The sequence below is a fragment of the Opisthorchis viverrini genome, assembly GCF_000715545.1.
Source record: "Opisthorchis viverrini unplaced genomic scaffold opera_v5_18, whole genome shotgun sequence".
Lineage (NCBI taxonomy): Eukaryota > Metazoa > Platyhelminthes > Trematoda > Opisthorchiida > Opisthorchiidae > Opisthorchis > Opisthorchis viverrini.
The window spans coordinates 1,776,663-1,801,393 of NW_008751674.1; the positions used below are offsets into that span (position 1 = coordinate 1,776,663).

Consider the following 24,731-nt stretch of genomic DNA (forward strand, 5'->3'; position numbering starts at 1 on the left):
CGATTAACTATAGATTAATTAGATGCATTACCAATACTACTCACTGTCATTCGAAGCGGGCTATCCAGTCCCGGTCCCTTCTTAAGTTTCAATATGAATATTTCGTACTTTCTTCCGACGGGCGATTAAGGTTGACATACCATTTGCCCGTATGCATGGTCTTCAGAGGCTGTTTCAGGAGACCAGCTAGACTGTTATTCGACCCATATTTCTAGTTGGTATTTTTTCAAGTGAATCAATGAGCTGCTTTTTCACACAGTCCCACTGACCTTTGCTTTCCTAGGGCCAGTCGATCGTATCAGTTGTTATACGGATGACCTTTTACAAACACCTCCATCTGCTGATCTTTCGGTGTCCACCAGACATTTCGGTCCTTCCTTAGGCTCTGTATTATTCGGCGTTTGGGAAATTTGCGTTCGCCGTCATACCCGCTGCCTGCTGATATGGATTTCCTGGCTTCAATCAGGACTAGCGATCTTAACTATATCTAACGGTCATTTGATGGTATCAGAGAAGTCGGACAGGCAACAGTGAACATCGCTAGCATAGCTTCTTTTACATTTTGCCGTTTCATTTCTGTGTCGCTACCATGTAGTATTGGTTTACTGCAGACAGTTGGTGAGCTACTTCAGAACGATACTGCTGAGCTATGGTAGTTCTCGGAAAATGGTGGATTGGCATGCTCCTTACTGATTTGCGAGGACCTATAGAGGAACGGACTACCATACGTGCTCTCACTGTGTTGTCACCGGAATCAAGTTGGGACGGCAGTCTTGAACTGTGGCTCTCCGCGTCACCGGAATCAAGTTGTGTTTCCCAGATGGGACGGCAGTCTTGAACTGTGGCTCTCCAGCGGTGGCTGATGGGTGCGTAATCCAATTGGGTCCATTGTTGGTTTACACTTGGTGGCCGCCACATTAGGCGATGCCAAAGTCCATGCTGGAAGTTCGCATTGGCCAGAGACTGTTGGTGATCGGTATACAACTGGAGGAGTCACTCTCCGTTGGTCGGGCGACGAGCATTGGCTTCGAAGTGACCGTCCTGGGGTAATTCCAAGAAACTCAGATGACCGACTTGGGCATTCATATCGCCTGCAAGGATCACAATGTCAGTGCTCCTCGACGAACAAGCCCGGATCGCTCTCGATATAAGGTATCTTCAGCGTCAGGACTGCAGTCCGTTGGAGCATACGCCGACACTACAAACAGGCACCGCTTTCAATGTCGAATGGTATTGAGCTTGACTGAGCTGAATAACCACTGTTCACTGGGTTCCAATCCAGCAAAGTGCAACTCCCACGCCATATATTCCACGAGTAATCGCTTCTGAATCACCGGACATACAGGGTGTGAAATTTGAAAGGACTGAGTTCATCTATTTCGTTTTGAAATGTATGACCACGCTTGGGTCTTATTTGCCTGTTTTGGAAAGAAGCGTACATATATTTAATGGAATTATAAGGTCTCAGTGAGCATTGGCTGTTCTTCAGTTCAACACAGAGTATGAACGTTAAAAGCTCCTATACAGAAAGGTGTTAGTTTGTTTATTATTAATGCACAAGGGCGTCAAATAGCTTACAGGAATGGTTATCTGATATCCAGCAGATTCCAGCAGCAGCGGAATCCTATCGCAAAATCGCTTTACCACCTTCAGTCAAGTGCTGTAACAACAACTAAGACTAAGTTGCATGCGGTCTTTCAGGATATCTGGCCGCTCGCATTATCAAGACGAGCTCTCATTAGTTGAAAGCTTGAACTCAACAGCCATTCGTGTTCCTGTATCCGACCAATGTTGACCTCATTGGTGCATTCATTGGGCGTCCTAATCTCGATGATCTTTTCGTTAACCGCACTATAGGTGCAACACGCTGTATATGAGTTTTAGGCGTTTCGTAAACCGCGTGAACCCTTGATAACTCTTCTGAAAAAGCTAACTCTGGAGAATCAAACAGAGAAATGAGCTGGAGCATTACCGTTGAGCAAAAGACCTCGAACAACATCCCATTTGGTTCCCCGCCACTTCCCTTCCGGATTGTCTCAAGTGGTTAGGGCGAGATGGTCCAAGTGGTTAGAGCGCGAATTTACTGAACGGAAGGTCCGTGGTTCGAACCCTACCTCCGCCTCTCGACTTCCCCTGTCTAGGCTTGGGCAACCTGGCAGTATCCCAGCCCTCGTGCTTCCCTCGGGTGGCATGGCAGCTAGGCGCCGAATTGGTGTTACAGCTGAACAGTGGCAGTCTCTCAGCTTCAAGTGCTGTACTGCGTACCATTACTTAGGCGATGCCGTTCTCCTGGTCCCAACGATCTTCCGCTTGTTGTGTTCAAAGACGATGGTGAGTTCCCCACTCAATGCTTCTTCAGATTATTTACATATGAGTGAATGTAGCGACCACAGAGGCATCAGTTTGACTCCTTTTGTAGCAAATCTTCTGGCGGTACTGCTTCTTCATCGTCTTATGTTGGCACGTGAAACACTGGCTTTTGAGCATCAAACAAGCAGAGGCTGCACTGACCACAGCTTCACTCTTCGCCAGTTGTTAGAACAAGGTCTTATATGCAATTGACCCACTTCAGGGGTGCACTCGATCCTGTAGGTCGATCGGTGTCTCGAACAACGCTTACTTACTGGAGGATGCCCTAGAATTTCTTGAGCATTCACCTACTTCTTGGCATGTTAGGATGTCTGGGGATCTTCCTAAAAAATTTCCCACAACTGTGCGCACTTTCCATTGCTCAATTCGTCATCGACGAAACAATGAAGTGATCGCTGGGAAGCCTTCAAAACCTCAGTGGTCAGATCGTTTCAAGTGAGAACATTGTCAATTCGGAATATACAGACGAAGCACAATTGCTGTTGAATAAGTTGTTCACTGTCATACCATCTTTTGACACGTACCATGCACCCACAAAGTGCAAAGGCCTGGTTGAGAAAGTTCAGCCTCTGAACAAGCCCCTTTCAGTTTGCGTCAAGTTTAACCTACATCGGTAATTGTAATTACCCAGAGGGAATTTCGTCTGATGGAGTCAGTGCACGAATATTGAAGTTCCGAATCACGTTGCATCACGTCGCTTGTTGCATAAAAATGGCGTATCACTGGGTCTTAAGGTCGGGTATACCAGCCTACAGTAAGGTTTGTGTTGTATGGTTGGAGGTTATGGCTCATGGAGGCCAATGGTTTGGAGCTTCAGATTTTTCACCATAGATGTCTCAAAGGCGTTTCTGGTATCGAATGGAATTCGTAACTAGGTGATTATAAGACGGATATTTGGTTGTGCAACAGTTACTTCAGTCGCACAAAACCTCCAGCACTATCAGCCTGGTGGTTCGGCCATGTATAAGACATGCTAAACCATTATATTCCGAGACGAATGTTCGTGTTGCCTTCAGAATGGCGTAAACTGCGAAAAGGACGACGTTTTACTTCGCGCAATGCTATAGAAGAGCCTAGCGAAGAGTTTGAGCACTGTTTATGCTATTTGACACTCAGGACACACGAAACGGCGGCTAATTGATGTCACTGGTGTTCGTCCTTTCAATTTATTTCCAGATTGGCTGAGCGTTCGAGGCTGTAAGCAACTTAGAATACTTACGGTAGGCAAGATTAGGCTCCTTCCCCATCCACTTTACTCTCGGTTTTATGCAATAAACATAATTTCAAAAAGCTTTTTGGTCGTACGGCAGTGAATTGTTAGTGTCAATCCTGATGCCCGATGCTGTCTCTGGTTATGAGGATCATCTACACACAATGCCCATTCGGGAAGAACTCTACCGTAACAACCTGACTATCCGGCGGGTTTAACAGAGGTTGCAGCTTGCTTTTCGCACTGCCGAATGACATACAGTCGACGCCACTTTGGAGAGGACTGATTTTAAAGTATGAGCACTATGTAAAAGGCAAGGCGCACCCTGATTTTATAGCACTTTCTGTAGAGAACACGGACAAAGCAAGTGTACTACTACAAAATCGAGGCACTTGTACTTCCGTATCTTCCTGAACCAAACACCCGTCATCCAAGTCAGGGGCCTGAACCAACAAACTGCGTGTGACTGCTGTTGGTTGGGTTGTGAATTATCTCTGGTTAAGCTGCGGACTTACTGACCGGCAGGTCCGTGGTTCACACCTCTGCATCTCTACCACTCCTGTCTAGACTTTGGTAACCTGCCAGTATCTCAGTCGTCATGCCTCCTTCGGGTGGCATAGTAGCTAGGCTCCTCAAGGGTGCTACAGCCGAAGCATTAACAGGCAATAAGTAGCTCAGAACGAGGAATTCACATGACGAGTGAACAGTATACCTGCGAAGCCGTCACTATAGGAGCCAGCCAACACGTGACTACGTGGTGTGAATCCCGTGGTCAAGGGATGGAGGACGCCATATCCTGTCTAATTGCCCTTTTAAACACTGTTAATTAACCGTGCGTGGCCGAATGCGTGTTTAAACTACTAGCCGGGAGGTTACGAGTTCGAAACTCCCTTGCGTTTCGTGAGGTCTGTGCTGCTGATGATTCCAGATAACGCCGAAACAGCTGTACAGTAGTTCTAGTTTTTTTCAGCATAAATTGGCCTCACTTCCAGGTCACCATCCTCTTTGTCATCATTGACAGCACATCAGTGTTCAAAACTGGTGCTTTGCTGCCGTACAACCGTAAGTTATTTGAAGGCCTTATTGTGCAGAAAAGAGGTTGGTTGGGAAGGGGTTTAGTACCGACCTACCACAATCATTCCGAAGTGTTTCCACATGAAGGCACTCATTCAGTAACTCTGGATAGAAGCTGACAACAACAACAACAAAGTCATTGGCTTCAACTGACAGCATCTCCAACCATGCACGGGAAGGTGAACGGATCACGCAGTTTCCATCCTGATTGGCGGGACGCGCCGGTAGCAGCCAGACTTTTCGTGGTCGATTTCATTTCCTTCATCCACGTCAAAGATTGACCATCTCTCTGACTGCGTCACTCTAACTTGCGCACGAAAAATAGTACCCTCTTTGGTAGACGATGGTTCGACACGCGAATTACACTCTGACTGCCACATTTTTTGGTGCTGGACACATTCTTCGATGGAAGTCTTCATTACACAACCGAACGCTCGCTTTCTAATTGTCTAATTGCAATCTGGCCAGCACCAGCTTACACTAGCTACGTTCTGAGACAGCGGTTGTGGAAGATTTGAGGATGTCTTGGATCCGCTTTTCGCATAGATCACGGGTCTCACAGTCATACAACAGAACAACCTATGCTGTAGCCTGATACACACCCCTTGTCATTCAAATACACTCCGCCACTCCACCCGGGCCTAGAAACCCGTGCATTTATCTGACGTTTCGCACCACAGTAGGAACTTTAAAGATAGCTAAAATGCTCCACAATTGCAATTGCCGTGTTCAGTGACTGTACATCCAAGTGCATAGCTTCACACTCTCCTGTTGCAAAGTGCATGTCAAAAGACCAGTTGACTTTGGTCAGTTCATCCAAAGAAACCCGTACCTTTTCTTCAAAGACGAGGACGGTGTCATCTGCATATTCCAGATCGACGAGGTTTTCGTCAGCAGCTGCATGAACACCAGGGTTCTGAAGACTCAGCACACGTCTTATCTCGTCCATCATGAAATTGGATAGGAATGGAGACGGACACCACCTTGTTTACGGAAGCCTCCTCGTGTACACTCGCCCGCGCTTTTGAGAACAAAGAAATTAGAATATTCACAACCTCCCGAGGCATTTCTTTCTGAGCAATGAAGAACAAACAGGTCAACGGAATAAAATGCTCCAGGAATGCCAAAACTATGGGTCGTTCATACGTATGGCGTTGTTCTAGAACGCACAGTAACCAGGTTTCCCGTGAAATAGTGTATTTTTCAAACGGTAAAGGTGTCTTTCTTCACTTTCATTTTGTTGTGACTAACTCTCCGACCGGATAATTAGTCGGTTGAAGTCTGGTAAACTACAGTAATATTTACGCAGATTGCAACCCGAATGAACATGAGGAACAATACGCTTGACGTTCCCGTTGCCACTTGGATCATTCCAAGCGCCCGTTAGCTCGTGTTACTGTATGCGCCGCTTGAGAGTTTTTGCATCAACGTATCTAACATACCTGCTTCTTCATTTTTTTCCGGCGAAGTGAGTGTTAGTCACGTTTACAAAGAGGTTTTCATTCACACCCACGGTCTCCACTCTCTACTGAACTCTTCAAATTTCAGATAGCACTTTCAGAAGTATTACTGGTGATTTTACGAGCACGTGGTTTTCCTCTACTATAAGACTGTTTCTGTCCCTCTCTGGACCGCTAATATGAGTGAAAAACCGTCGTCTGATACTGCCAGTGACAGCGATTTCGATGAACAGGATCTCACTGCCGATGAAGATGACGATGATAGCATTGCAGCAGATGAAGATGCAGCTGATGAGGAAGAAATCAATAGTTTGGTCAAAGTAAGTCTCAGTGTCACGATCGGAATTATGTTGTCCTTTCATGTTGACATTTTTCCTCGTCCTGTTTGCCGCGAATGCCGTACTGAAAATCGGTGTTCATTATTTGTATCATGGGTTGTTCCGATCAGTGTCACCCCCTTCATTACAGCTTTCCGAAGGTCCCTGTGGTACCCCGGAGCATGATAGAACCTTTCATAGTTCAGTTGTTAAGGCGCGAACTTACTGACTAGTAAGTCCTAGAGTTCGAGCTCAGCCCTGGATCCAAACTGGTAGTATCTCAGCCCTTTTTCTTCCCAGTGACACCGGAACTAGGCACCTAAAAAATGTTGATTATAACGATTTCGGTTTAGCTGTTTTGAATATTGGAGGGAAGCCCAAAATCTAACGGCTAAAACACCAGTTCTGTTCAGTGGCTTTGCGAAATGGTTGGGTAAATCAGTTGGGAGTAGTCGGGGACTCTAACTCTTTGTTATAGCTCAACGGCGAGCCTTTTGGCGTCTCTGTTCAGTGTCTATATCTCCACTGCTGCCTTCTAGTTCCCAGTTGCGAATCTTTGTATCATAATCGGGCTAGTTCTCCATCTTGCAAAAGTCATCGGAAGTCCCAGAGTATTCCAATATTCAGGTGCATAGACTATCGACACTAGTTAGCTGGAGAGAGAGATGGCTCAGTGGTTAGAGCGCGAATTTACTGGCCGGAAGGTTTGAACCCGACATCCGCCTCTCGACTTCCCCTGTCTAGACTTGGGCGACCTGGCAGCATCCCAGCCCTCGTAGCATGGCAGGCTAGACACCAAAGGGTGCTATGGCTAAACGATTTTTTCTAACTGAAGACAACAGCGGTCCTCTCTAAGAGGTATTAAATAAACTAGGACAGCAGCACCCTGTAACAATCCACGAATTTCTACATGGTATGAATGTGCGTCAGACTGATTTGTCTGTGGAATATGTCCATCATTAAGCTGTCTTTCCCGTTGTTCACTAGCAGAGCAATCAGAGGATTGTGTGCATTCCCCGTCTGCCAGGGACGCAACGGGAACTTCAAATGAAATTTCGTGCTACTCTATTCTGAAGAGCCGAGAAGCACTGCACAGCTGTTTTCCCCTTACTGGGAACCATCTGCCGTATGCATCACAGGAAAGTCGGAGTTTCTAACTCGTGACCTTCCGGTCAGTGTTTGGGTAGTTAATGCTCGACCACAATCGGCTGAACCGCAGTGTGATTAGCTCTCACAGTGGGAACTACCAGGAAGATTCAGTCTGAGTAACTGTACCAGGTTGTGAAAATCACCCATCTGGTTTTTGGAAGCTGTGGAGTTGTTCAGCGTCGGGTGACTTACAGTAGTCCCTTCCTGACCTTCAAGATTATGGCCCAGGAACTCACCGTCACTCTCGCCAAGCCTGAACAAAAGACTACTGTACCTGAAGACAATATAGTCACAAAATCGTCGGATAAAGCTTCTCATCAACGGGCGAACTATCGTTCAAGTATTGCCTACTTGTTTTTGCCCATCAGGCCCACTGAGTTCACGAACCCCTCAAATGAAGCAGCATTTCACGGGTGTCACTTTTCCCCCTGATTATACCAATTCAAGCTTCAACTGTGGATAGTAGTTCCTTCTGCTCTGCTCCTGGCATCCAGTCAGTAAAGCACATTCTCCTCTGCTCGTTTTGTGTGACGTCACTCCTGTTGGTGCATCCTAGTTCACAATAGATACTTTTACTCAGGGCTGAAACGGACTGGTTTCAAGTCAAATAGAGTAAAGCTTTATGCAACACAATACACTGATTCAAATTGAACAAAATATGGATCGTGTGTTGATGTGTCGCAGTAGGAGAGCCATTTGGTGCGGTCGATTAGCGGAGAAAATACTCTTTAGTGTGAATTTTGGTAAGCTCTACTCACCATCAATATGCCAGCAGAATATGGGACAGTAGGGTAAGACTTCGAAGTAGTCTGAATGAGTGTTCATCTCCACATGCGTATAATTCTCCCATTTCAAAGGACAAAATACTGTTAATGGACTATGCTTACCTAGTGAAATTTAAAAAGAGCGAAATGGGTAGCAGGCTGTCTACAAGCTCTCGTGCACTTTCATCAGTTCCTCTTGCAATTTATTAGCTATTAACTATGTACTGGAATAGAACTGCAAACTGCTCCAACCAATCAAAAAATAGAAAAATTGACCACAACACGATACAGATCACGAACGAGCTAACGGAGGAGACAATAATGGTCGGCAGTTTCAACAGCAGCGTGGCCATAGAAAACAAGAACTACAGATCACAACGTAACACAGTATATGATTGAACCAACCAGAATCCAAGTACGATGATTGTCGACGGCCAATCAGATTACAGCTCAAAGCCTGCCCTTTGTGAACCATATAGACTAAGGCACGAAGAGAGGGAATACCCAACCAAGAGCGCACTGAAGATATCTCCTCGAATGGTGACGAAACGTTCGCAAATCAATTGCCAAGCTCGGCGAACGGATCGACATCCACCTGATCAATTACCAAACCGTGTACCATGGTCACATTGGTTTCAGCTGCTACAGTTTCAGTCACTGGAAAAGGAGAGATTAAGACGTACAGCCAAGCCTTGGAGGCGATACCATGTTCAATCAGTTCGGAGACTGGATAGCTACGCACTGAAGGCGATAGCTTTGGTACACGAGCGCCACTAACTCCGGGATTTGGTCATTTATACCAGTGTCCTTAACCTATGGTGAGTTGAGTCCCGGGGTCCCCATCCAGTGAGTGGCAGTTGTCGACCTGACTCAGTTCACTAGTTAGCATTTTCATACTACTTTGCCAGGTGATACATTGTTCACCTCTTGGCCGCTTTTAACCAGCACTGGGCTGGGTGAAAAGAGCTCTGTGAGGCAGACGGTCTTCTAGCATGCGGAGTACATGGCCAAACCAGCGTTACCTATGAAGCGTGAGTAATTCACTTATTGCGGGAAAGTTCATTCTTCCTAAGACCATCTGGCGTACCTCAGTATGGCTAATCCGGTGTTCTCACCAGATCTGACCAATGCTTCGGAGACACCGATGGTCAAATGCTGACATCTTCCAAATGTCCTCTGCGCGTAGGGGCCACGTCTGTGATCCATACAGCAGTATGCATCGCACCGCCTCAGAGTAAACTTTGCCCGCGTCAGACGAATTCACGTCACGTCGGTGCCACAGGTGTCGGAGGTTGGCAAAAGCTGTCCTGGCCTTTCCGATTCGATAAATAATCTCATCTCCAGTCAGTCCACCGGAACGTATACAGCTGCCCAGGTAAACAAATTTATCCACCACGTCGATTGGCTCACCTGCATGCATGAGGTGTGGGTTTGATCCCACCCGTTCTTGTAGCTGCCTTTTACACTTTGCAGGTGTGAAGCGCATGCCAAACCGTGCGGCAGAGTTATTTAGTTATTTCTTTAAGATCTTTTGAATTTGGGAGGGGTCTGAACCAAAGAGAGCAATACTGTCCGCATAGTCAACGTCTATGAGGTTAACGTCCCAGGTGCATTTCGACTTCCGAGGTTTCAGAGGCAGGCAGAGGAATTTCAAGCAGCATGTCAATAACAAAGTTGAGAGGGCATCCTTGTCTTACACCACTAGACGTGATGAGCCCAGACGAAAGCGTGCCGTATACTCGTGCGCGCCTACAGGAGTTTGCATTCAGTGCCCTCATAAGGTATATAAATTTAGAAGGGAGACCTTTGATCGCCAGACACTGTCAAAGTTGCTGACGATCGACAGAATCGAAAGCAGCTTTCAAATCCAGGAAAACGATCAACGTGGGACGTCTGCAGGGGTAGCGCTATTCAAGAATTTGTCTCAAGGTAAGGATATGGTCGAAGCACCCCCGACCAGGGCTTAACTCAGCTTGATTCTCACCGGACCAGGGCTTAACTCAGCTTGATTCTCACGAATCCGTTGCTCGAGACAATTCATCAACCTATGCAAAATATTACCAGAGAGCACCCTGGATGCGACTGTTACTTGACTGATGCCCACATGGTTTCTTTCACCCTTTTCGAAGATTGGGATGACGGTCCAGGAGCTCCATTCCTCTGACATTCTGTTTTTGTTCCAAATCCTCTAAAGTATAATCGCCAGGCAGTTCATTCGGACCTCGCTACCTTTGAGGAGTGTGTGTGGGATTCAAACCATCCGCACCAGGTGCCTTGTCGCGTTGGAGGATAGATATCTCACACTGGATTTCGGTTGTTGATTGCGGGTTGATATCGACGTTCCATTCAGGCTTACTGAGTTATTCTAGTGCTTGTGTCGGGAACCAACTGAACTATTCTTTGAAGTTTTCAGCCCATCACTCAAGACGACCGTTTTGTGAATGAATCGCCGTTCCATCTTCATCGCATTTTGTTTCTACGACACCTGCCTTCTTTTGACTGGTTGATCGAATCAGCTGGCTGCTGTTGCCTGCAGCGAAAGCCTTCTCCATCTCCTGGGCTTTCGCAACCCATCAGCGTTCTCTGTCATTTTTCAAGCTCTTGATTATCCACTGTTTTTGGGGATCTGCATGTGCCGTCACATTTTACGAGTTCTTGGCATGGCCTTTCTGACAGAAATGAGATCTACTGGTCTTCACGATATCCATGGTTCATTTAGTCGAGTCAGATGGTTTGGGAACATAGTTCTAAAGGTTGAGGGCATAACTTCTCAAAGTTACATCCATTCAACCTCCAAGCAATCTTCGTCATCCGCACGAGTCGGTTTCCAGTAGCTTTCTATCCAGATCAGCCCGATACTGTTGAGCCATCGAAACTTGTCGAAATTGGTGAATGGAGTCGCTCTGGTGCGGCACGTGTGGAAAAGCGAAGTGATTATCTGGCCCGTACACTAGCATGACCAGAGTCAAATTGCTTACCCCACATGGTCTGATTGAGTCCATGACAAGCATAGCCCTCGGGATCATTGGAGCATCTAAGCTCGACCAGGACGAAAAGGTGACAGCTTTAGAACGGGATCTTCATCACATTATTTTCATATGAAGAAAGACATTTCAAAGCCTTAAATACCGTCTAAACCTGTAACATGTCGGGACAATCAACACAATTTGTTGAAGGATTGTGTGGATGAGGGATTCAGGCGGGACTCATTGAGTTCCACGTTTATTTTGAAAATTGGTTCTTATTTCTACAAATTATGTTAGCTGTTTTGAAAGCTGATCGGAATGGCTTCACGTCTTCAGCCATTCCACTTTGTTGACGGGCTACTATGAAGCTTATCCAACTACAAAGTAGGCAGGCCATTTTCACGGAAAAAGGCTCATCACAAATAACTGGAGCTAGTCTTAAGGGCTTTTATTGAAGCAAAGTTCCCCTTGTGCACTTTTCATTCCTTTTCTGTTTCACCAGTCTGTCGGTATGCGTTTTTTGATAGGGAGCGATTTTTCTCATGTTTCTCAACTATCCCCGGCCGATCGAACGCTTTCCGCCTGATTGCTATCCGTTGTATGGGGTTGTCGAATGTGTGGAGTGCAGTAGCCTGATAGTCGGGCAAAATCTATCGGTAGCACGTCACGGCACTGAGGAGAAGATTACGCAATAGGAATGATAAATGTTCAGTAGCGCCGACCGCTTGTCGCATTGTGTGGTCTGCCCAGCGGCTTCGTTAAAAAAAGGCCGCAAATCAAGTGTATTCAGCGTACACTCATAGGTCCACTCTACCTTCGTTAGGGGGCGGGATGGCTCAAGTAGTTACAGCGCGAATTTACTGAACGGAAGGTCCGTGGTTCGAACCCGACCTCTGCCTCTCGACTTCCCCTGTCTAGGCTTGGGCGACCTGGCAGTATCCCAGCCCTCATGCTTCCTTTGGGTGGCATGACAGTTGGGCACCGAAAGGGTGCTACAGCTGAACGAAAAGGGATGCCTTGGACGCTCTGCCGAAGCTTCCCTTCGGTGGTACCTCCAGCTCTAATTCGGCGCCTGGCACGTCGATTGAATTGAACAACCAGGTTTGTTCGAGTTATCATTCAAGCTTTGATCGCGTTGAATGGACTCTGTGGAAACTAGCTTTTGAAATTATCTGCGTTTCCTTCGGATCAACGTCCACCGGAAAATCGGGGGACGCTGCCTTTCTTGTGTGATAGAATAGATTTGTTTTAGAACAAATTCCTCTGAGTAGTTGTTTCCGTTGGATGTTTTCGATTGGCCGTCTGATAACTGCAGTCACAGGTCTGACTTTAATGGTCAGACCCATGAGACTGGAGCTCGTCTTTTAGATCTGTGTTAATTTCTCGTACTGTGGCAGAATGGGTTATCCGAGGTATCCACACGAAGTACCCAGCCTCCTTAGCGTTCATCAGCCTAGCGTTTTCGGATCTACCTACCAAATTATGAAGGAACAGTACCAGAGTAATCTGTATCAGTCGAGAAATGATGCGAATTTATGCAAGGAGCTAATTTAACTCCAGTTCGGATAGACAACAATGTACTTCTGAATATTGACCAAGGACATGACAAGTAATGTACCTGTCAGGTCAGAAGAAACACTAAGTTATTTTGCTCAGTGTAGGCACCATTCTGAGCATGCAGCTTATGTGTAGGAAAAAAGTAAGAACCAACAGTAAGGATCGAACAAGTAGAATGCTTACTATACTCCAATACGGGATTACGGGAATCAAGGATGCATGTGTGATGGACAAAACAGCGATAAAAAAATCAGTGAACAACAATAAAAAACGTCAGATGCTTGATTTGGTAAATCCTTGAGTCTATCGGAGAGAGCGCCTGCTTCTCTGCTACACCATCTCCTTAACGTCCAGAGGCGGGAGCGTAATTTCAACTCTATTTTTTCTCTCCTTCCATCAATATATTGGTGTGCCGCAGTTGTCCAAGATTTTAACTTCTGAGCATGTTTCGCACATCCGTATCGCATCAGAACATTACGGAACTTGTCTATCTCTAAAGCTAAGAACGCCTGGCGTTCTGTCTAAACAAGCTAAATCAATTTGCTGGCTGGTGGTGATCAGAATGTCTGTGCTATGACTATGCAGTGCTCCAGTTGAGAATTTTCTTGCTAGACATTGTATATGGATACCAAAGACCATTTCAATTTACTTGCTTGAACCCTTGTTTTGACCGTTTCTCAGGAGAGCGAAATGTCTCTAGAAGAGTTATTGGCTTCCTACGGGGTATCCGCATCAGAAATGGCTGCTCGGTCAGCTGCGGCACAAGCATCTTCGTCATCAACCACTCGGTCAAGTCGTCTGCGATCAGCTCGCCAGACTAAACCTTCCCCTCCTCACGCTCCTTCACTTGCTCAACAAGAGGAGGAACTCAAAGTTGTCACAGACATCGTACCCAACAAACGGATCCGTCGTTCAACCAATCCCAGTTCACCATCTGTTCCCCTGTCTGTTGATCAGGAATCCCATTATTCTGTCCCACTCAGTCCTAGACTCTCTCCAGGCCAACACCTGAATGAGGACGCCAAAACGCATTCCACAGCACACGACCATCCGAATACTTCTTCGGTACGTTTCTTTTTCCGAGTCTGCTAGCGTGTATGCCATCTTGTGGGCCAACAGACCATCGTACACCGATTACTAGAGTCTTGTGTCCCACCGAAATGGTTCCTCTGGTGATGTTCTCTCTTCTTTGTTGTAATCATTCTTAGACATGTAACCTTCATAGAATGTTGTGTACAGTGGACACAGAAAGTCAAACCTGTGCTCTCTTAATATGAAAGTGGTCTGGCGTTCAGATAGTTTCCTCCTAACACCAAGTATCCTCTCAAAAAGTGCCTCATTCCCTTTCATTGTGTGTCGCTTATTCCGTCTTTGTCAATGAACATAGGAGTAATTAGATGATGAACCAGGAAAAGCGTTCGAATTCGGTTCGAAGTTTTTCTTGCATTCACTATTCATTTGTTTATTTATCCAATTACGAAGGTTTTCTTTATTAGTGCATCCCACGTCTGTCAGAAGAGCCTTTGCGATAACATGCTTACGAGCCGTACTTTGGGCATATGCAAGTAAACAAACTAATACAATCTGTCGATACGATCGATATAATTTATAATGGTTTAATGTTGTTTTTACCCCAGTCATTCTGTGAAAAAAGATTGCAATGGGGTGCGACCCATCTTACCAGATATGTTGCGGGAAAACTGTACAGAGATCCCACCGGGGAGTTAGCGAAGAACGTGGTTCCGAAATGAATCTGTCGCGTATTTATCTGTTGTGATATTTTGCAAGGGAGAGTACGCAGTGAAGCATCGGTGTTGAACACTGATCTCATACTGTCGATGATGGTGATGGCAAGGGAGATGAAAAGTGACTACTTACTCCGGATGATCGCGATTTAATGCGATATTTCATGTATTAGTGTTCGGAGGCCAGCCGTCCCTAATAACCGAACATCACACCATTTAGACGGATGTGTCACGTGCAGGACACGAGCCAAACGATAGCATGCCCTGATTGGTCAGAATGCCAGCCAATCCGAGTCAAGCACCTTTGACTCGACGCTTCTCGCCCCCTGACGGTGATTCTAGCACGACCTTGTGGAATACCCTGGGAGTACCCTATAAATACAGCCGTAATAATTCTCCTTTGTCTCCATAAAGGGCAGTGTAGAGCTACCGTGCCTTTTGATACACCATAGTGGGCGGAGCCGGAAGCCAAGGGACCGATACAGAGTTGCATGATCGTCCATCAAGTCAGGACAATTTGTTACAAGAGCACACACTGGGGCATGTTAAATGGCTTGCAATTTAGTAGGTGTTGGTACCTCAGGCTGAAGAGTCATTCTGTTCGCTAAGCTGGGCAATTTGGTTTCGTCACCAATGTGGTTGACAGCACCGGCCACCTTGAGCGGAATTTAAGAGGAGATTCTGTGAACACACCATCATCATCGACAGCATGACGTTGGCGTCTAACACTGATGCTTCGCTGCCGTACAGCTTTGATTTACTTAAAAGCCTTGTGAAGAAAATAACAAAAGTGGACAGGCCCAGTGGGGATCACGCGGTTTCTATCGTGGAATGTGACTCGCACCCATGGCACTCAAACTTTTCGTAATCTCTTTCATAACTCTGCCAAGTCAAAGATTGACCAACTCCCCGCTTCCACCACTCCGAATCTGGTATGGAGAGTAGCACTCTCTTCGGCAAACGATGATTCGGTGTACGGAATACATGGCCTAACCAACACAGCGCTTGCTACTCGACGTATTCTTCAATGGGAGTCCCCGTTTCACAACCGAGAACCCGCTCTCTAATTGTCTGGTTGCGGATTCTCCGACACCAACCCACACGAGTTATAGTTCTGAGACAACGGTTGTCAAAGACGTCTCAGTTCCGCTGCTCCAGCAGTCCAAGCGTCACAGCCGTACAACAAAAGATCCTGCATTGTTGCTTGATACACATGTCGCTTGAGACTCAGGGATATGCCCCTTTGGCGCCATAGGTATCTTGAATTAGTCAGCGCGATCTGAGCTTTCGGATTCGTGCATCAACGTCATCTGTCACTGTACAGTCGGAGCTAATGCAACTTCCAAGATACGTTAAATGTTCCACAACTTCGAATGCCTCTTGATTGTAAGTGGCATGCTCAGTGGCTGCATGAGTGCAAAGCGCATTTCAAAGGACGAGATGATGACTTTGGTCAGTTCATCGCGTGAACCTTCCGATGGGTCAATCATGTGTTGCAACTGCTTGGTGAAAATTCACTTACGCGTGTGATTCAGGCTGCCAATCTTGATGACCAGAGCCGTCACACACACACACGCACATGGTTCTTGGTTAAAAAGCTCAACTGCTACTTTCAGCCTGTGTTGGCAGTATTAACTCATTAGTAGCGAAACTGCAGCAGATTAGTTACGCGAAAGGGTTGACAGGGACGCAGTAAATTCAGTCGGAACTTGAACTTTTGTGGTAACAGGCTCTTTCCAGCGGCAAGTCACAATTATTTTTGTTTTGATTTTCCTAGTCGTTGTTTGCAAGAAATGCTGCACGTAAGCGAAAAATTTGTCTCGCGCCACCTGACGGCTCCGAAAATGTTCTTCTTCATCTCCTGTGTGCTGTTTCAGGAGTCTGCCGCGGATCTGGACCCTACAACTGGTTCTCTCTCGCAGCCCGAACAGCCTCCGTCCGGCCTGTCCAACCCAGCTGGTCGCAAAAGGCACCTAGCCAGCAGTTTAACACTGATGCCGGACGAACAGAACGAACACGAAATCGGTCACACTTCCAGAACGGTACAAAATGAAGACGTTTCCATGGTCACAAGGGTGGACCGTCCACTTTCTCAACCCCATACTGATCCTGACTCAGAAGAAGAGGAGGTAGGCCGTGCGGCCGACAGTACTTCGTTGAGAGATGAGGGGGACGGCAGAAGCAGAGACAGTGACCATGATGAGACATTTTCCTTGAGATTTTGGAAGAAGGCAATCGGAGGTAGGAATCCAAACTTGACATTCTTGTTGTTGTTCTTGTCGGTTATTCGAGCTATGTTCTATGTTCGAGTTTTTATGGAAAGTCTATCCCCCGTACTGCTTGTTGATCAGGTGACTGTTGCGAGCTTGTCGACTAAACCCTTCCAAATGGCTTCCTGCATATGACCTATTCAGCGCCATTCCCCGGTTCTTCTACGGGGATTTTTGTCCTTGATGGTACCACAAGGGTCGCTCGTTGCTGGTACCCTTGCGGTGGCGCGCTTTCACTTAGGAGGTTTGAAGTGACATTATAGATCTACGGAGCGATCAAAACACCTCACAAAACAATCTCTGCGTCTCTGGACAACACATACATCAAAATGTTGTCTAAACACAGATTTATTCTGAAACTAAAACACGAAATAGCATGATCATCAATGCTTTTCTTTTTGTCGTTAAATCAGCATTGTGTTTCAGTTTCAAACTGTCGGAACAAATGTGTCGCAATTTTGCTGGCTGTAACGCGTGCAATGTTATCACATCTAGACCGGTGTTCGCTATTCAGGGCAGCCAACAAGTCTTTGGCTTCGCTGTGGACATACGCGACCCAGAAGCTCCGGTGTTATACCGTCGGTGAAAGTGACCATCGTCGTGATTGACAAGCACCAGACAAGAGCACTTATACCTCACTGCCCTGCAACCATCTTATTTGATTTCAATATGGCCTTATGACGGAAAGGAGAAAGAAATGGCACCAGACAAAGCACTTATACCTCACTGCCCTGCAACCATCTTATTTGATTTCAATATGGCCTTATGACGGAAAGGAGAAAGAAATGGGGCGGGCAGCCGCCATACCGGTTTCGCCCTTCTTGATGCTTATCAGCTAGGCTCAGTCCCCCAGTTTCCATTCGGCCAACCTTATGTTCTACTCCAATAAAAATAGGACGCAGTTCGCGAGGTACGCTCATTTGCACACTGATTTGGTCTTCACAGGATACTTAGCTGAATCCCCAGTGTTTGTGATATTGTTCAACTGAGTGTGCTTCATAAAAGCTGTCTCATGTGTCAATGAGCACTATACTCGAGGTATTGCGGTACGCTGTCCACAGGAGACAGACTACTCCGTGAGGAAAGCGTTATTTTTTACTTACCGTTAACAGGCGGTGGGTTGTGTAATGCGCACCGGCCAGACAACGGACAGCCAAGTGATGCAGTGACGTTTGTTTGTAGGGTGAAGAGGAATTTTGGGGAGCCATTGGGGGACAATTAGTCGTGAGTGCAACTCATACTTCCAGACTGTCCAGGCCCAGGAGGGAGGTTTAGTTGAGGTGCCCCACCATTAGCCCTCGACCCAGGAGACAGTGGAAGGAAGAAGTGTTTTGTTAGGGAACCCCGCTCCCGGCCTCGGACCCAAACGGCAGTGGTTAGTAGGGTTTTTGGGCGATTATCGGAACTGATGGCTCCAGGGGGCTCACCTCACCAGAGAGCACAGGGAACGAGGCATAGATGTTTCACTCTTTATGCTTTGCGCACAGCAGATGCACTTGGAGTCGTATCGAGCTCTTTGTATTTTGACCGCACTGGGTAATCCGCCGGTGTCACGATCAATTGTCGGACCATTGGAGTCTGTGGTTTTTAGGGATGACCTTTTCTAATCCATTCTTCCTCGTGGTATAGCTTTGTTGCCTGGAGGGAACACCTCATCCCTCCCATAACTGCTTGTCTGTTCCTTTTTGATTCTCCTGGTATGGTTGCATCTTGCGGAACGAAATTCCGGTCGTTTTGGTCGACGGGTTGGTCGCAGCGATCAGGGTTGACCACCATGTCAAGTTGACCGCTTTTCCTTGGCTCTTGAGCATTGAGGTGGCAGCGAACATGTGCTTACATGCGAAACCATCTCGAAGGTGGACTGTGAAGTAGGCTTGGAAGATTTGACATCATGAGTGACACCAAACTGACCATCGGCCTTGTGAAAAAAAAAGAAAATCCAACGCTGTACGAGAGTGAACTATGTTTTCATTTTGTTGTTCCCTTCCCTGAGACTCGTCTATTTCATGTATCTTCAGCCGGAGAATCTCCTCCCTCCTATAACTCGGAGGAAGACGAAGATTATGCTCCGAGTGTGGAGAGCGGTCCAGATTGGAGAGGAGTGAGTTACTAATATTATTGTTGTTTTTACCATTACTGTTATAAATTTACCCAGTTTCTGCCGTCCGTCTGAAATACCCTACTGTTTATTGTCATTGCTATGAGTAATTGCCAACCCACATTCCTGCAACTGGGGACAGCCATACACAGTGATCATTTCTCCAGTCGGCTGCATATCCGCGAGGCTTTCGGGAGGTGTGAGCGAAGAATAATACCCTGTGAGACGTGTATCGTGAGACCGCCCATCGGCTCGCTTGAATCCGGCCTGCCAGACTACTTGATAAGTGGACAGAAGACCGGGAACACGGCTTTACTGTCAGTCAAACACACAGAGCCAGTGCGTAAGTACACAGGATGGTTGAATGGCCAAATATGGTCGTTCGCTCATTCGTTTTTGTCCAGCCAATGCAGACATTCCTGCCCTGACCACTTTCACACCCGCTGCACTGGCCGCATGTTGCTAAGCCGTGTCTGGTATGCTGCCCCACTCTCCACGCACCTGCTATCCGAATACTGTGGTGACCTTTGATGACCTTTACGAGGCGCCGTTCTCTGCGTCGTTCTCCGAGCATGTGTTTTTCGTTTGCTCGTCTAATCATATTAACAGGTTCAGTCATCTTGTCCTCATGTGTGAATAGCTTACTCTGCTTAGATTTACCAAAATTTTCGGATTACGCATCCAAGATCGCCTATCGCCCCTGTGAGTCGAGCAGAGATTCTTTTTATCTTGTGGTTCCCGAACTGTCATGTGTTGTTTACAGTACTTCTGAGTTTTTGTCAGAACATCATTGACCTTGGTATTTGCGTTTTACCGCCTACCAACCAGTTGTGTGCCTATGAACAGGAGAACTCAGGATAGCTCAGTTGTTAAGGCGTGAACTTGCTGACCAGAAAGTTTGCGGTTTGAACCCAACCTCTGCGTATCGACTGCTCCTGTCTAGGCTTGGGAGACCCCGTGCTTCCTTCGGGTGGCTAGGTACTCAAGGGGTGCTACAGCTGAACGGTCTTTTCTCGGAGGAAGGTTCCACAGTTAAACTACGAAAAGCCGGGGGCGGGATGGCTCAAGTGTTTAGAGCGCGAATTTACTGACCGGAAGGTCCGTGGTCCGAACCGGACCCCTGTCTAGGCTTGGGCGACCTGGCAGTATCCCAGCCCTCGTGCTTCCGTGTGGCATGGCAGTTAAGCTACAGCTGAACGATCTTTTCTACGGAAAGCCGACTGACACAGCAGCCGAAAACAGTATTAGCCTGGTCACATAATCCGTTGGCTTGTGGGTGGGCAGATCAAGAAAAGTCCATTTCAATAGTGCCCTTTAGTGTCAAACGATTGGAGATCTGAATATGGGTTTCCAAGTACACGGAAACAAATTTGACAACAACATGGGAGCGAATGATTCTACATGAAGGAAATGTGTTGGTTTAATCAGTCTAAAATGAGTTGATGATCGATGGACGAATGTTATCGATCAAATCCGGAGTGATTCTCTTTAGACGACCCCCCACCTCTTCTTTGTGTCGGTCTACTTGCGCAGTTGTCATCCTCATTTGAGGTCTTCGTAATCTACTCTGAGGTTTTTGGACTACCGTGTCTGGACAACAGATAATGCATATAGGGCATGCGTTACCTGATGGTATAGGTGAATGATGGGTGGACAACTCAGGGACGCTTCAACTACCGTCATGTCTCCGCTAAAACCTAGCTCTCCGCCAGTACACAACGGCTCATCAGAACAAATTCGGAAACTGCTCACGTAGTCACCAGGACGTCAAGGGATCCAGGGAAGCGGGTGTTGTTGAAATTTCATATTCGCTAGCAGGTACTCACTACATTTTGAAATCTATTTGAACCTCTGAAGGAACAGTCGCTGAATGACGTGCAGTTGCTATCGTTCCTATTTTTATATAAGACCGACATCTGTAGTGACAATAACAGCCGCGATGTGGATTTATCCACGTCGCTTCCAACTTACTCGTGCCCATCAGCCTACGGTGACTTCCTCAAGAGGAGCGGGCTAGTTTTTTGGGCCGGGCATATCCACGTTGCGACAACTGCTTGTGGTACGCAGAGCACCAACTTAGGCTGGTTTCTTTTTCGGACTAACCACATCCTTCGAGACACTAACTCGTTCATCCCTCATAGATATTAGTGAAATGCTCTTTGCTGCGTTGAGAGTGAGCTGTCGCTTCTCACTGCCTACTAGTGGGGTGAGTTACGAGGAAATAGTCTGAACATTTTGAAGTCTTTGTACTCTTGCACTTCGGGATATGCAGTTGAGAATGCAGGGGTCTCTTTTTTTCATCATTAGCAATCTCCGTCAGGATTGCTCGATTTCTCCGCTTTTGTTTGAATACCTCTACGAATTCAACGTACAACGGCGTTGGGATGCTGTCAGGCGCTAAACTGTGTGGATAACCTAGTCCTGGTTAGGATTCTGAAGTCGTGAATCTCCCTAATTCATTTGATCAGAACCGTTATTGAGGGACTAGAGACTTTCGTTGGTCCTCCACTTAAGACAAGCATTTATCGCTTCAATAAGTGGAACTAGCATTGAGGACATGCGAAAACACACAACGGTAGGAGTGTTAGCCCGAAGTTAGTGCCAAGATACACACGAATTTCTAGTCAATACCTTTTGTGCACATAAAACGGACTGTTTCAACTGAATCAGCGTTGCTTCGCAAAACACTAACTAGTATTTTTGGTATTTGCTTTTTGACTGGAATTCTGAATGACTGTCTGAGGTCAGCAGAATGGCAGAGGTCTTGCATTGGATAGCGCTAGGTTTCGGACTGTGGACGGACGACAAGGTACTGATGGTCAGACATTTTGTCCTACACATATTCAGCTATTTTCGGAGGGAGGGAGTGCCAATCAGTGTCACCGCAAGCGCAAGTGAACCGCTAGTGACAGTGATGACACGAAGATCGATTCCTCAACTATGTCAATCCTAGTTGTGCGGTAGTAAGTATAAGGACTAGCTGTGTAGATCCATGATCCTCCTTAGTTTTTACGTTGTCTTGTATGCCAGTCGGATAAAATTTAGATTTTTTGTAGATTGTATATTTGGATGGCCACTAGTGAAAGGAAGAAAGTCTTCGCTGCGGAGTTATTTATTGGGAAATGCCAACTGACCGGTTACAGACTATGAGACAGGGAAGCAAAACTCTCATTTGCATCTTGTTTACCAAAACCGGACATCCATCTTCTTCTGAACGCATCTTCTTGAACTTTCCTGGATATCCATTGACTCCAATCACTCACTGCTCAAATCCAAGCAAATGCTACAAAGCGACTCCATAAATTCCGCAACCGATCTCCCCCTTTGAAGAGACACAAAGCGAAATTCAAAGAACAACACACTACTCGCTTGCCTCCTCATCTGTAGTATCACCGTTACACTAGTAGCCATGCCCCAACGGGATATTTCATGAATTTTGTGAATTTTTCTCTACCGAACTAAACCTAACTAGCTCCCTATTCGTTGTCGTCTTGTACTTTTGCACACGGGTGTGCTATTTCCCTCTAGGCTTACATAAGCACACAAGTAAATTTTTCCCTACCGAAACTAACTACCTCTAACCGTAAAGGAATGCGATGCGACAGACTCAAAGTTAAATCACTCATACACTCAACACATCATCACAAGATGTCTTATCCAGCTTTGAGTTGTTACCCTGGAACTCCCATGGTACCGACTTCAACGGACTCCGATGTCATTGACATCCGACCAACAAGTCGAAACTAACTTGAATGCATTCGGGATTCAAGTACCGCCTGTAGGCATGCAAGAATATATGCCTATCTGAGCAACGCATGTGGCTATTTTGACCGTACTGTAAATAACAACAATGATGCTAATGTAATAACAATCGTTCAGCCGTAACACCCTTGCACTGTCCAGTTTCCCTGCCGCCCGAAGGAAGTAAAGCGGCTGAGGTACTGCCAGGTTACCTGGATATGGATGCTGGTGTTGGGTTCGAACCACGAACCTCCCGACCGCTAAATTCGCGCCTTAAACACCAAGCTTTCTCGTACGTTATTAGGACCGGACTTTCTGGTCTGGCGGCCCGACAGACATTGTCAGCCTACCGGGTGATTATCCGCCGTTAACCTCCTTTTTGATTCTGATCCGCATCACTCTTCTCCTGTCCTGTGTACATTTTTGGCCGCATATGTTAGTCTGAGCATGTTAGTCTGGAGCCATTTTCACATCCAATCGTATGGGCGGACTAACTTTTGGCCGTGGAAGGGCAACCGATCGCCTTTCTGCTGTCAAATAACAAGTGTAACCATCCGTCACGAACACAATGTATGCGACCTAATCCTTGGCTTTTTACTATATGTGTTTGTTTCAAATATGGTATTTGGAAGGCTGTCACGCCCGCTAGAAACAACTGCTATTCATCCCACTCCGTTACGTTTCCACATTGCAGGAAATTCGTGTTGGTGATGAATATCAAGCCTGTGTGGCTCCTTCCTTATCGAATTCATCTGCTGATCCCACATCCGACTTGTGGGATACGCGCCGGTTCGAGAATGAATCCAGTCGCCTTTGGCAGCCGGACAAACTTCCCGAGGCGGATGTTATACATTTTGAACAACTGTTCGCTCAGACGGCTATGTGTCCCGTGCCGAACGATCGAACGGTCGACGACGAAGAAGTATGTTTGTGCGAAATCCCAGCGACAGTAGTGGTTTACTTTTTGCAACACTTGGTCCGTGTTTGGAAGCGTATTCCACAGCGACCCTGTCGTTTTATGAGACCCATAAGCTTTGAGATAAATTAGCTTATCCAGTTTGCTGCTGCTCAGCTGTTTCGATCGATACAGTTTCACTCGATGCAGTACATTGTGCTATTTTTTGGTTTTAGTCGTTCCCTAACATCTTTATCTTAAAGCTGGCAGTCGCTATAGTTTTTCTTTCTCAAACTCAAGCCTGATCATTGCTCCTTTTTCCCGTTTCACTCTTACTTGCAACGCTCATATGCTGATGAAAAAATGTGGTTTTCCTCAATTTGGACTGAGTGATCGTTCAGCTGTAGCATCCTTTCGGTGCCTAACTGTCATTCTACCCGAAGGTTGCAAGAGGACTGGGATACTGCCAGGTTGACCGAGCCTAGACAGGGGTAGTGGAGAGGCAGAGGTCGGGTTCGAACCACGGACCTTTCGGTCAGTACATTCGCGCTGTAACCACTTGGGCTATCTCACCCCATTGGGTGATCATCTTGTGGATTAGTTCAAAATCCCAAGGCAATTGAATTCCTGTTGAAATCTTTGCGTCCCTGTGGTCTGCCTAGGACCGTCATGCTCACTAACTTCATCAAGTTAGTGGTAAACTAGTTGGGCTGGGTTATTTGAGCCAAAAGTGAAGGTTGCTCATTCTACTCACGATGTTTAGACCACATGGATTCAGATTCCACCACAAGCTAATCGACTCGATACGCTAATCGGTCTTGCATATTATAGCTGATCCAGTGGGCTGCACTGACTGAAACTTTGTTCCTCGAATGCCGAAGGATAGCGTCGAATTCCTTATACGAATACGAAAGTGTATTGTGAGGCAGTACTAGAGTTAACTCCTGTGAATTTAGGTGGCTGGAAGTTTCATATTTATGGAACAGCGCGGTCGTCCTCACTCCAGTGAAGGACATCATAATACAGAATAACCCTAAATCCGTACACATTTGGTGAAATATTTTCAGTGATCTAGTGTCCGGTAGAACTTCCATTTCACAAAATAACCTGTTAGT

At 46.5% G+C, this 24,731-nt stretch overlaps 1 protein-coding gene across 1 annotated transcript in view; it reads left to right on the plus strand.

Annotated features, from left to right (window-relative positions):
* Positions 1 to 24,731, plus strand: part of T265_01680 (hypothetical protein) — a gene marked incomplete at both ends in the record, with an annotated part of 56,057 nt that overhangs the window by 11,450 nt on the left and 19,876 nt on the right. The window contains 6 exons of the mRNA XM_009165746.1: positions 3,547 to 3,590; positions 6,264 to 6,434; positions 13,549 to 13,932; positions 16,490 to 16,853; positions 18,901 to 18,983; positions 23,416 to 23,643. Coding sequence (XP_009164010.1) covers positions 3,547 to 3,590; positions 6,264 to 6,434; positions 13,549 to 13,932; positions 16,490 to 16,853; positions 18,901 to 18,983; positions 23,416 to 23,643 — 1,274 coding nt within the window. The remainder of the gene's footprint in view (positions 1 to 3,546; positions 3,591 to 6,263; positions 6,435 to 13,548; positions 13,933 to 16,489; positions 16,854 to 18,900; positions 18,984 to 23,415; positions 23,644 to 24,731) is intronic.